This window comes from Podarcis bocagei (genome assembly GCF_964188305.1).
Source record: "Podarcis bocagei genome assembly, chromosome: Z".
Taxonomy (NCBI): Eukaryota; Metazoa; Chordata; class Lepidosauria; order Squamata; family Lacertidae; genus Podarcis; species Podarcis bocagei.
The window spans coordinates 51,706,621-51,718,997 of NC_138140.1; the positions used below are offsets into that span (position 1 = coordinate 51,706,621).

Genomic DNA, 12,377 nt, shown 5'->3' on the forward strand with positions numbered 1-12,377 from the left:
AAAGTAGAGGCAGCTGGCGGCAGAGAAGAAAGAGTGAGGTATGGGAGCGGACCTAGAGGGAAGAAATCTGAGGATTGGTTGGGGCGGAAGGGTGGCCAAAGCAGAGGAGAGAGGTGGATTTAAAACGGAGTAAGTGTGTTTGTGGTGAATTACTTCACCTCCACCTGGCACCAGTAGTCTAGGGGGAGAGCCAAAGAAGGGGCTGGAGGATGGTGGCGTGGTCAGCAAAGGAGTGTGTTGAGGTCTGCAGAGCTGGCGAAGGTGCCGCTGAAGGTGTTTTAATGCTCTGCTTCCTTCCCCTACCCTCCACCCATAGGCTCCGTTGCAGCTGAAGCAGTAATAGCAGAGGCGGTGGTTACCCGGCAGCAGGAGGAGAGGCCTCTGCAAGGAGGAGAGGAGAGACCAAAGGAAGGGTTGAGGTCACCATGGCCCACTCCCCCATCGCCATGCAGGTGCCTGGTATGCAGGTGAGAGAGGGCTGTGGTGAAAAGCGTGCTGGGTGGGGGAGGGGGGTTACACTGGGGCAGTTGCTGACCTGCCTTTGCTTGAGTGGATTGCCGTTAGTACTCTTAGTATCACTAATGTGCCTTTCAGCCTGACCATTGAGCAAATCTGCAAGAAGTCCAAGAGTGACATGGCAAGGGGGGGGGGAGCGTATATATTTTTGAGGGCGATTTTGGGAAAAGTCTCAGTGGGGATGTTCTTTCAGTCCAGGAGCACTTGAGAGGTGACTCTACGTTTTTACCACTTTTCATTCTTGTTAAACCACTTAGAAACTTTACCAAGTAGTATATTGTTGTTGTTTAGTCATTTAGTCGTGTCCAACTCTTCGTGACCCCATGGACTGGAGCACGCCAGGCACTCCTGTCTTCTACTGCCTCCTGCAGTTTGGTCAAATATATAGGTAAAAAGGTAAAGGTACCCCTGCCCGTACGGGCCAGTCATGTCTGACTCTAGGGTTGCGCACTCATCTCGCTTAAGAGGCCGGGAGCCAGCGCTGTCCGAAAACACTTCCGGGTCACATGGCCAGCGTGACGAAGCTGCAGCTGGTGAGCCAGCACCAGCGCCGCACACGGAAACGCCGTTACCTTCCCGCTATAAAGCGGTACCTATTTATCTACTTGCACTTAGGGGTGCTTTCGAACTGCTAGGTGGGCAGGAGCTGGGACCGAACAACGGGAGCTCACCCCGCCACGGGGATTCGAACTGCCGACCTTACGATCAGCAAGTCCTAGGCACTGAGGTTTTACCCACAGCGCCACCTGCGTCCCGGTCAAATATATACATGTTATATAAATAAGAAAGGTATGGTATATACATTTTATTAAATAAATTCCAACAGGCTCTGCCTACATCATGATGACTGTAGAGCTCTGTATACACACAGTGGACCCTCTGGATAGGGATTTAATTCACTCCAGAGGTCCGTGCGTACCCCAAAAAATCCGTAACCAGCGGCGCCACTTCTGCACACACGCATAGTGTGATAGAGTGCTTCTGTGCATGCACAAGTGGTGAAACCCAGAAAAATACTTCCGGGTTTGCCGCTTTCGCAACCCAAAGATTACGTATCCAGAGAGGTACGTAACCCAAGGGTCCACTGTATATAAATAAAATTGATTTTTAAACAAATACAATAAGTATTAAACACTTATCCATCAGTACATCTAATGGTGTTTGTTATAGACATACACTTGCACATTCAACATTCACTATCATTGTTGAAGGGAGAAGAGGTTTGGGATGTGAAGAGGAAGCTGTTACTTCTTTGTGGCATGCTTTTGTTTCATGCTTGAAACATGCAAAAACATCTGAGGAGTTGCTATTGGCCATGGAACATCTCTGTCAGCAGCCTTAAACTGCTGCTGAGCTGCTCCTGCCAAATTCACGCTTAAGCTTGTTTGCACCAAGCACTGGCCAACCCCAGAATGTTTCAGTAGAGTTACTAGTACCTTATCTTGCAGCAACTGACCCCATCTTGTCCTTTTACTCACTTTCCCTAGTGGAGGAAGTAAAGCTGTGCTTTGTTTTGGACTTTTTAAGTGCCATGTCTTCTTGTGAGCACTGAAATAGATTATAAAATAGTTACACTTTTACTAATGCTAAGGTAGGATTTATGTGGCCAGCTCACTGCTGCATGCACCACCTCTGAGCATGAAAAAGTGTTTTGATAGTCTTATTGAACATTAAGCATTATTTGGTCTCTATTGCTAGATAGACTCCCAGTTAAGGAACCAGGAATTTGGGGGGGGTGCTAATATGGAAGTTGTGCATTCCATAATGTGCACTCAATAATAGGAACATTACAACTGGGTCAAGATTTATACCTGTAAGTAATACTTGTCTGTCCGTGGTGCTTGCATGAATTTAAATAAAGGAAGTACTTTTTGTCATTTTGTTGTCACAGACAAATGCAGCTAGTATTCTGGAACTGTATACGTGTGGATGGATGTGCTTGAGTGTGATGCATTTCCCGCTAGTTATTTGCTAATCTGTTGGGTGTTTGTGTAATGCCACTAAACCCATCAAAAGGACCTGTGGTTTTTTTAAAACAACAACAACAACCAAGGGTGCTCTGGTAGGACCAGTAGGTTTTATTGCTTTGGGTTCCCTTTTGTTGACCAGTTTTATCTCTTTACATTCTTTATGGATCAAAAGATTCTGATTCCTTTGTGCTCTTTTATCATCTAAATCTAGCATATCTCAAAAGGTCAATGAACCCTCCAATTACTTTCATTCTTCTCTAATTCCATCATATGCATCAAGGAGCTGGCCACTATAAATTAATCTAAAAAAAAATCACATGGAAGGTGGCTAGAAACTTGACACAGCTTTAAGATTTTGCTCTAGATTTTGGTACTTTGGCAAGGTAATTGGTTTCTAACCTACTATAAAATTGATTACTGCCCAACAATTTCTGACTTGCCCACAAATCCATAATTTCAGAACTTGTAATTTGTAACTTGTAACTTGTGTTTCCAATTGTTTTAACCATTTAATGTCGTGTCTCAGTTTTGTCATTGTTAGATCCATCTTCTTTACATGTCTTGTTTTAAAAGAATAGTGTGTGTGTGTGTGTGAGAGAGAGAGAGAGAGAGAGAGAGGGGAGGGGGATTTTTAAATCTTCCTTCATAAACCACCCAGTATCGCTTAGATACAACTTTAACTGTATATGGTAACTATTTTTTACTGAACCAATATATTAGGTAGCATTTCAGTTGTAAGTCAGGAACGGATGTAGCTCAGTAATAGAGCACCTGCCTCACGTACAAAAGTTTCCTAGTTCATTCGCTAGCAGACAGGGGAGTGGGGCTTACCTGACCTTGCAGGTGGGTTGCTGCTGGTTCCTGGGAGGGACAAAGCAGCGGGTAGTTTGGCTATGTACAAGCACACCAGCAGAGCCAAATAAGATGCTCTTTCCAGTACATTTAGGCAGTTCTAACCTCTCAACTGCTTTGCCCCTCCCACTCTTCCCCACAGTTAAACAGAGATAGCCTACCTGCCAGAAGGTCAAGTAAGCAAGCACTGGTGGCCCACACCACCATATGCTACTGGGTTCAGTCTGGTGTTTCCAGGTAGAGAAATCTATTAGATGAACTAGTCAGCATTCATAATATTGCAGATTGACCCTTGGTCTGATGTGGTATAAAGTAACATCCTCTGTTCCTGTGACATTAGATTTCATGTTAAGGCTGCAACCCTCTACCCAATTTCCTGGAAGTCAGTCTTATTGAACTTTAGTGGATTTAACTTTTGAGTAGACACATATAGGATTGTGTTGTAACTTTTATGTTAAAAAGATGATCAGTTGGTAATCCATAAGCTTGAAAGTTTGCAAGTTAGTGTATATTTGGGTACAGTGGACCAAAGTTGTCTTTGAGTCTGGAGTTATTAGATGTTAATGATATAATTATACCTTTTTGCTTTCTCTAGTTTAATGTTCAGTCTGTTTTGACTATTTCAGACTTCCTTGCTTTGCCCATATCTCAAAGATTACAGTGGGACACAATGGGCTCCTTGAGATGTAATACCAAACCATAGTTTTTTGGGGGGCAGAAATGGCGACTAGCCATTCTGGTTTTGCGCCTGTAACCCAGGTTCCAGGAGCCATTTGGCTCATAGCTTTCATATATGAGTTTCTAACACTGGGCCAGACATAAAAGTAGACAGGGTAAGTAAACGGTAGACCGTTTGTTCAGTAGGCTAAATTTCAGCCATACAAAAACCATCTTTCTGTTCAGGCAAACAAAGTATTATCATAGTTGAAGAACACATTTCAACCATATTAAAACAATAGAAAGGGGCACAAAGCAGAACTGGTGAGGGATGTGGCCTGGGGAGGGTTCCTGAGGTCTGGGTAAAGAGGTCTGGTGTGTTCTCCACCCCTGTTGTAGACACCTAGCTTTGTGGTGACTGTAGAAACTATTCAGTACTTTTTGATACCCAAAACATACCTTTATTTAATGAATGCTGTTCAAGTGACTTGAAATCAGATTTATTGGCTTCATCCATGGTTCTTGCCACAATTTGCTTCCCACAGATTTATTATGGCAGTGCTTCCATGAAGAATAGAATTATACAACCCATCTCACCTTGCTTCACCCACAGTCTAATAAAAGCCAAATGCTTGTTGATTTTCTGTGCTAAAATGTGGATCTTGGAAGCTGCCTTTCGCAGTTCTATGTTTAAAGCATAGTTCTATACTCGCAGAATGTATTTGGTAGCTATGCATGGGGAGTTTTAAGTGACAAAGGATCTTGGTGCTGCGTATACTGTAAGAGAATCTGCCTTCCTGGATGGGGCCCAGAGGAATCATTCAGCTGTTGAAACAAATACTTTTGTAGTTGTTGTTGAATTCTTCTGTGAATTCTGTAATAAGGGGCACAGTGATCCTTCAGCTGATTCTGTTGTGACTCTGGTTTTTTTACATGGTTTGCTCATGTTGGGACAGGGTGATCTTTGAAACTTTTCTACCAATATCATTAAGATTAAACCTCGTTGCAGACCTTGAATTTCCAAGTTTCGTGCAGTCCTCTTCTTCCCTTCTCCCACTCCCAATATCTAAGAACATTTCAGAGACTTTAATAGGTGACAGCTTGCAACTTTTTCATGGTATGTTCTTCATCCAACATGCAGCAACATGTTCCACAACCTTGGTGCAGTCGCTGATAATTTTAGTTTCTAATGTTGTAGGTAGAAGATTAGAAATTGAAATGATCAGTGGCTGCACCAAGGCTGTGGAACATGTTTCTGCATGATGGATGATTACCAGTTGGTAAAAGACTTTTTAATAATTCTGACAAGGTTTTTGCCTGCTAAGTATCTGTGGTCTTTGTCTTGCCTGCCTAGCAAAGTGCTTCATTGTATGGCAAAAGCTTTTGGCAGGGTGCATACAAGCCTCTCAATGGAAATAATTCGTTAATTTAGGTGCAGCCATGGAGAAGGCACTTTCACTCAGCCCCAGCAGCTGAACGTACACCATAGTTGGGACCTAGATAGGAGTTTCTCCATCACATCTTTAGTAGTAGGTTGGCTGCATGGGAGAAGCTGGTCCCTTAGGTGTCTTGGACCTAAGCCAATGCCCACAGAGATGCTTTAAAAAACTCCATTTTAAAGTACAACTTAAAATGTCATGGTAAGATTAAAACCAGTGGGAACAAAAATGGAAACAACAGATAATGTTTCTTCCCTCCTTGGTTATAATACGCTACTACCACCCTCTACAGCTCTTCAAACCTCAGTTCCTAGTTTTAGAGGAAGGTATGGATTTTCTCAGCAGTAGCTAAATATACATTCTTACCATACGTGACTTTTTCTCAAATTATTCCCCTGTGTAGAATGTTCAATTATAAGTTCTTCTAGGCAGAGACTTCTCTGCTTGCATTGGTGTTTGTGTGTGTGTGCATAGAGGGACGTGGGTTGCGCTGTGGTCTAAACCACTGAGCCTCTTGGGCTTGCTGATTGGAAGGTCGGTGGTTCAAATCAGCATGACGGGGGAAGCTCCCATTGCTCTATCCCAGCTTCTGCAAACCTAGCAGTTCAAAAGCACACCACTACAAGTAGATAAATAGGTACCCCTGCAGCGGGAAAGTAAACAGCATTTCCGTGTGCTCTGGCTTCCGTCATGGTGTCCTGTTGTGCCAGAAGCAGTTAAGTCATGATGGCCACATGATCCGGAAAGCTGTCTGTGGACAAATGTCAGCTCTCTCGGCCTGAACACAGAGATGAGCACTGCACCCCATAGTCAAATTTGACTGCACTTAACTGTCCAGGGGTCCTTTATCTTTACATATACATTTACATTTACATACAAAAACCCACACACATAAATACATACATAAGATCACTGTCCAAGTCCTGCAGGTATTAGAAGTTGGCCATGTGGTTAGACGTAACTAAGTTATCTATATGTGACTTTGAGACTGTGGTTTTCAAACAGAGAATGTTACTTTGGCAAAGAATATTTCAACATGCACAACACCCTCAACGGTTCCTCATAAGGCTTGGTTCTCCAGACCCTTGATCATCTTGGTTGCCCTTCTCTGCACATGCTCCAGCTTGTCAAAATAACAACAACAACAACAACAACAACAACAACAACAACAACAACAACAACAACTTATTTACAACAACAACAACAACAACAACAACAACAACAACTTATTTACAACAACAACAACAACAACAACAACAACAACAACAACTTATTTATACCCCGCCCATCTGGCTGAGTTTCCCCAGCCACTCTGGGCGGCTCCCAATCAAGTGTTAAAAACAATACAGCATTAAATATTAAAAACTTCCCTAAACAGGGCTGCCTTCAGATGTCTTTTTAAAATAGGATAGCTGCTTATTTCCTTGACATCTGCTGGGAGGGCATTCCACAGGGCATGCGCCACAACTGAGAAGGCCCTCTGTCTGGTTCCCTGTAACCTCACTTCTCGCAATGAGGGAACTGCCAGAAGGCCCTCGGCACTGGGCAGAACGTTTAATTAAACTGAACAGCTTATTAAACGGTGATGTCCAGAACTGGACACAGTATTCCAGGTGTAGTCTGACCAAGGCAGAATAGAGCGATACTGTGATGTCACTTGATCAGGACACTAGGTATCCCCCATCCTTTATTTGTGCATTTGTCTTATTATTCCTGACTAGAGATGTAAAATTTCCAGAAATTTTAAAGCCAAGAGAAAAAAACATTTTTTTTCCTGTTTTCCCCTGAAAAAAATGGAAATTTTGGAAAAATTGAAAAAAAGTTCAGTGTGGAGTAGTTTTACAAATTGCATGAAACGCAGTGTATATAAAAGTATTGTGCTTGCAATAAAACATGTAACCATCCGCCTTTCCCTCAAAAGCAACAAAAAAGCAAAAACCCATCAACGTAAAAAATAATCAGATTTGCACCTTAGCACCAATAGCAAATAAAGTTAAGATCCATCTCAATATTTAAGCTCCATAGAAGGTCTACCCTTTGAGTAGTGCTTAAAAACAAACAAACAGAAGACACAACATATACATGCAATTTATTCTCTCTCATTTTCTGAACTACTGCTATCATTTTCCATTTCTTCTTCCTCTTCCTCTTTGTCATTTTTCTCATGGATTTCTAAAAAACAGCTTTGGGGATTAATGGAGAAAAACCTGTTCTTTCCGGGGGTTTTCCAGGCTTTCCCATCTCTACTTGAGATCAGCCAGGGCTAATCGTAAGGCAAATTTGTTGCATGCCAGGCCCAGAAGTAACCAACATCCAGTTATTGAATAACATGTTGCACTAAGGCTCAAACTCTGTTTGTGTGTTTTTGAAATTGAATTTGTTATTATATATTATAAACTGCATGATGGTAAGAGAGCTTTCTAAACAGTTTACAAAAATATACAACAGAACATTAAGATGATTGATAAAACACAGTTAAAGGCAGGTATTTAAGAGTATTGGGTTATGAACGTAATTTGTTCCTGAAGTCCGTTCTTAACCTGAAACCATTCTAAGCCTGAGGCGCGCTTTCGCTAATGGGGCCTCCCGCTGCTGCCGTGCCACCACCGCACGATTTCCATTCTCATCCTGGGGCAAAATTCTCAACCCAAGGTACTACTTCCGGGTTAGCTTGTAACCCGAAGTGTTTGTAATTTGAAGCGTATGTAACCTGTGGTACCACTGCATTCAAATATGATTAAAGTCAGCAGTGGTTAAAAGGAAGTAAATTGCATGCAGCTTCTACGTGTTCAGATGGGCTAGCCCTAACGAAAATGTTTCGAGCAGTTGCTGGAAAGAGTACAGTGAGAACACCTGCCTGGTGTCAGGCGGCAGGGAGCTCCAAAGTGTGGGTGCTGGAAGACTTGGGGGGAAAACGGAAAAATGCGGGGGTGGGGGGACAGGTTTTTTTCCCCAAAGCCATTTTTTTCCAGGGAAAATGGGGAGGGGGGAATAGTGTGTGGCATATTCAAAGTATATCACCCCCCCCCCCGCAGGAAAAACCGGCTTTGGAAAAAAACGGGGGGAAACCTGGTTTTCCCCCAATTTTTCTGGGTTTTTTCCAAGCCTTTCATTTGTTAGTTTGGGCCCAACTCTTCAATCTGTTATGGTCACATTGAATCCTGATTCGATCTTCTGACGGGGTTATGGGAAGAACCCATTTTTCATCATTAGCCTCCGTGAATGGAGGCAATTCTCACCATACATGAGTAGCTGCAAGCAAATTGGAAGTGAATTTTCATTTTTCAAACCTAAAAATATATTCCTCCATTTTCTCCCTTTGATTTTGTGATTATTCTTGGGCAGGGCTGAATTCCAGGAAAAACTTTGTAGAGTTGGCAATAAACTTGTATGTAATAGCACACTTCCTTTTACTTCGTAGCTGGTAGCTTAACCTAGATATGCATAGAGTTAATAGTATTCTCTGTTTTGGTTTTATATAGCTGCAGAGAATAAAGAGTTCTTGGATGACTTTTTTAAAATGAAGGCGCATAACACAAAACAAATGTTTCTTCAAGGATGGATGTAGCATGGAAGTGCGTGTAGCTTGATTTCAGGAAGTGTAAACAGATCTAGACTTGAATGTAGTGTTCTCTCATAGGTATATTTAAGGTAGGACCATGGGAAATATTTGGACACCTGTACTTGCAACTTTTACTACATAATGTTGGACTTGTTTGAAGGAGCTTGAAATAGAATAATTCCTGCTTAGCTTGTCCAGAACTCTAAACAAGGTGGTATTAAATTTAAATCAGGTTACCCTAAGACCGTCATGACTTCCTTCAGAGATTCATGGGAACTGTAAGTTTGATGGTGTTAAGAGTTTTCTAAAGAGGTTCCCTTGCTTCTCAAAGTACTCAAGTTTCCAAAGATTGTTGAGACTGGTTACAACAGTATAGTGTGTGCACACAAACAGTATGTGAACAGGACTACAGTCATACCTCGGGTTGAATGTGCTTCAGGTTGAGCGTTTTCAAGTTACGCTCCACGACAACCCGGAAGTAATGGAGTGCATTACTTCCAGGTTTCGCCGCATGCGCAGACACTCAAAATGATGTCACGCGCATGCATGGAAGCGGCAAAACGCAACCTGCGCGGTCGCGTCTTACGTTCTATTCAGGATGTGAACAGGGCTCCGGAACGGATCCCGTTCACATCCCGAGGTACTACTGTATATGCATGTACTTTGATCTTTCCATTGTGTATTCGCTTTGATTTTTTTCTATGCTCTGTGGTGAGCCACAGGAGTTTTTGTGTGTGTTTGACTTAGTTCCCTTCCATGGAAGCTGCGTTCCTTACATATGTAGAGGTTACTGGCATATTTATACTGAAAATTCGTATCTAATTTTAAATCATTCCAGCCTGCTGAGTTGTCTTGGGTAGCGTAATGTAGTTTGTCTGTGATTTGGATCTGACATACCTACTGTTATTAACTGAATTCTGAACTACTTTAGTATTTTGACAATGAGATGCTGATTGACAATAAAAATAGGCTCATTTAAGCTTAAATGTGGTTTCTGGCTGTGGAGAACTGAAAGTCCAATCAGAAGCCCTGGAAGTGGCTTGTTCACTAATATAATATATAAGTTTTCCTTTTACAAAATTTGGAGGGTGGGTAGATGTGCCTTTCTATCTGCCATTTTATCCCATCAGGGGTACTCTTTTTAAAAAAAATAAAAATATTTATACACTGCTATGCTATAAAAATATATAGAAGTGGGTTACAGCAATAAAACATAAAACTGAACAATAAAAACCATAACAAAGTTAAAAACAGACATCAATTAACCATTGTAGAAGAATGTGTTCTTAATTGCCTCCATAGCTAGGCCTGGCAGGGTAGAAAAGTTTGTAGCAGACATTTAAAAAATATGGCACAGAAGGTGTCTGCTGAATTTCCATTGGCAGAGTATTCACAGGACTGAGCTAATGAAAATAAAGACTCTTGTTATCAAATGAGCCTTACCAACTCAGGGAATGACCAGCGATGCTCCTGCAGGTGATCTCAGTGATCGATCTGGGATGTAAGGGTTCCGGTAGTTCTTGAGGCACTCTACAACTAAGTTATTCAGGCTTTGTAAATTCATACAAGAACCATGACCCCAGCCCAGTAGTAAATGAGCAGCTAGTGCTCCTGTTTTAACAATGTCTCCATGTGTTCTCAACCAGGAGCTCCTTTCAGAAGTCTGAGTGCCACATTCTTCACCAGCTGGAGTTTCTGACCCAGACCCAAGGGCAGCCCCACATAGTGCACATTACAGTAATCTTGCCTTGAGGTTTCCAACACTTGGTGAACTGCAGTGGTCAGGCTTTCCCTGTTCAGGAACAGCTGTAGTTCCAGACGAACGAGATGAAGCTCATAAAAGGCACTCCTGTCCACAGAGGACACTTGGACTTCTAGCTACAAATGTGTTTTCAGGAGTACTCCAAGCAATGCACTTGTTCCTTCAGAGCCAGTACAGCCCCATCCTGAACAGGTAACTTCCTGAACAGGTAAACATGGCAACTACCTACCCATGAGGGGATACTGAGATTCCAACCTTATTGATGCCATTCTGGATGGGTTTGAAGGAGTACAGGAATACTTGTTCAATTGAAGAGGGAGTTGTGTTGGGACTTTGCATCCCCAGAAAATGTAGCAGCTTTACAGCCCTTGGTTCACATTACATTCATCCCTTGGAAGTTGAACGGAATCCGTTCCGGAAGTCTGTTTGACTTCCAAAAGGTTCAGAAACCAAAGTGCAGCTTCCGATTGGCTGCATGAAGCTCCTGCAGCCAATCGGAAGCCCCATCAGACGTTTTGCTTCCAAAAATAGTTTGCAAACTGGAACACTCAGGGTTTGTAGCATTTGGGAGCCAAAACATTCGAGAACTAAGCTGTTCGAAAACCAAGGTACAACTACTACTTTTCCTGGATGGAACATTAGAACTTGCCTTCAGCCTTTAGCGATATTTGTCAGATTGAAATAATGTTTGTTGGCATATCTATGCAAAGGCTGTGCTTGGAAACTGGCCAACACTCCAGTTGTGTTGCATATGATGGGATGGAATTCACAGCTTGCTCTTAGTCTGTGATGGTTCTTCAGGTTTAACTGGAGTTTATAGCTCAAAAATGTGCACACAGAACTCCTGTTTTGGCCGATAGGAATTTGGAGGCTAATATTGATACTGAAGAACAGGTCAGTAGAATACTATTTTTAAAGCTGTTTTCAGAGGGCACTCCAATTGTCACAATAGAAATATTTAAAGAGTATAGTCAAAAAATGAAGGCAGACTTACTCCTTTAGTAAAAGCAGCAAATATTAAGTATATGAAGTGTAACAAATGCGCACTAGTTACAGGTAAGTAGCTGTGTTGGTCTGCCGCAGTCGAATTATTGTCAGTTAGAGAAAGTGGTGCAATAATACAAAACCTTCAGAATGAAATTAGCCATTCTTTCTTGCTCATAACTCAAGTTTGTGGAGTCTGAGGGAAACTTCTTTACAAAAGACACCCCCCCAAAAAAACCCCCCACCCTTTTGAAGACGACATGCTCCAGATAAGATGTAAATAAAGATCACCACTTCTGATGGGTTTATGTGGAATACTTAATCTGTAGAAAGATTAATTATAGTTCTAAAGATAACAAAAATAACTTGGAAAATTTTAACTAGTTTGGAAAGAAATAGAACTAAGAAAAGGATTTCTAGCATACAATCAGACACTAGTGAGAGGGCTAATGCTGTAATCCTGAGAATACCTAGTTGGGTTTAAATCCCTTTAAAATTATTGGGACACTTTTCAACACAGATGTAGTCAGGGTTGCAGTATTGGCTCCAAAGACAATAGGGAGCAGAGTAGAGAGCCCTTGAAAACTGTTAATTGGGGAAGAAATCAATATTCATTTAAACTTGCAGACTATGTG

General features: G+C 42.0%; 1 protein-coding gene across 2 annotated transcripts in view; it reads left to right on the forward strand.

Annotated features, from left to right (window-relative positions):
* Positions 1-292: 292 nt before the first annotated feature.
* Positions 293-12,377, forward strand: part of STK26 (serine/threonine kinase 26) — a gene marked incomplete at its 3' end in the record, with an annotated part of 50,850 nt that continues 38,765 nt past the window's right edge. The window contains exon 1 of one of the 2 annotated variants that reach the window (XM_081180506.1): positions 293-467. In XM_081180506.1, coding sequence (XP_081036632.1) covers positions 426-467 — 42 coding nt within the window. In that variant the 5' untranslated portion in view covers positions 293-425. The remainder of the gene's footprint in view (positions 468-12,377) is intronic. The other variant, XM_081180505.1, reaches the window with a different exon arrangement.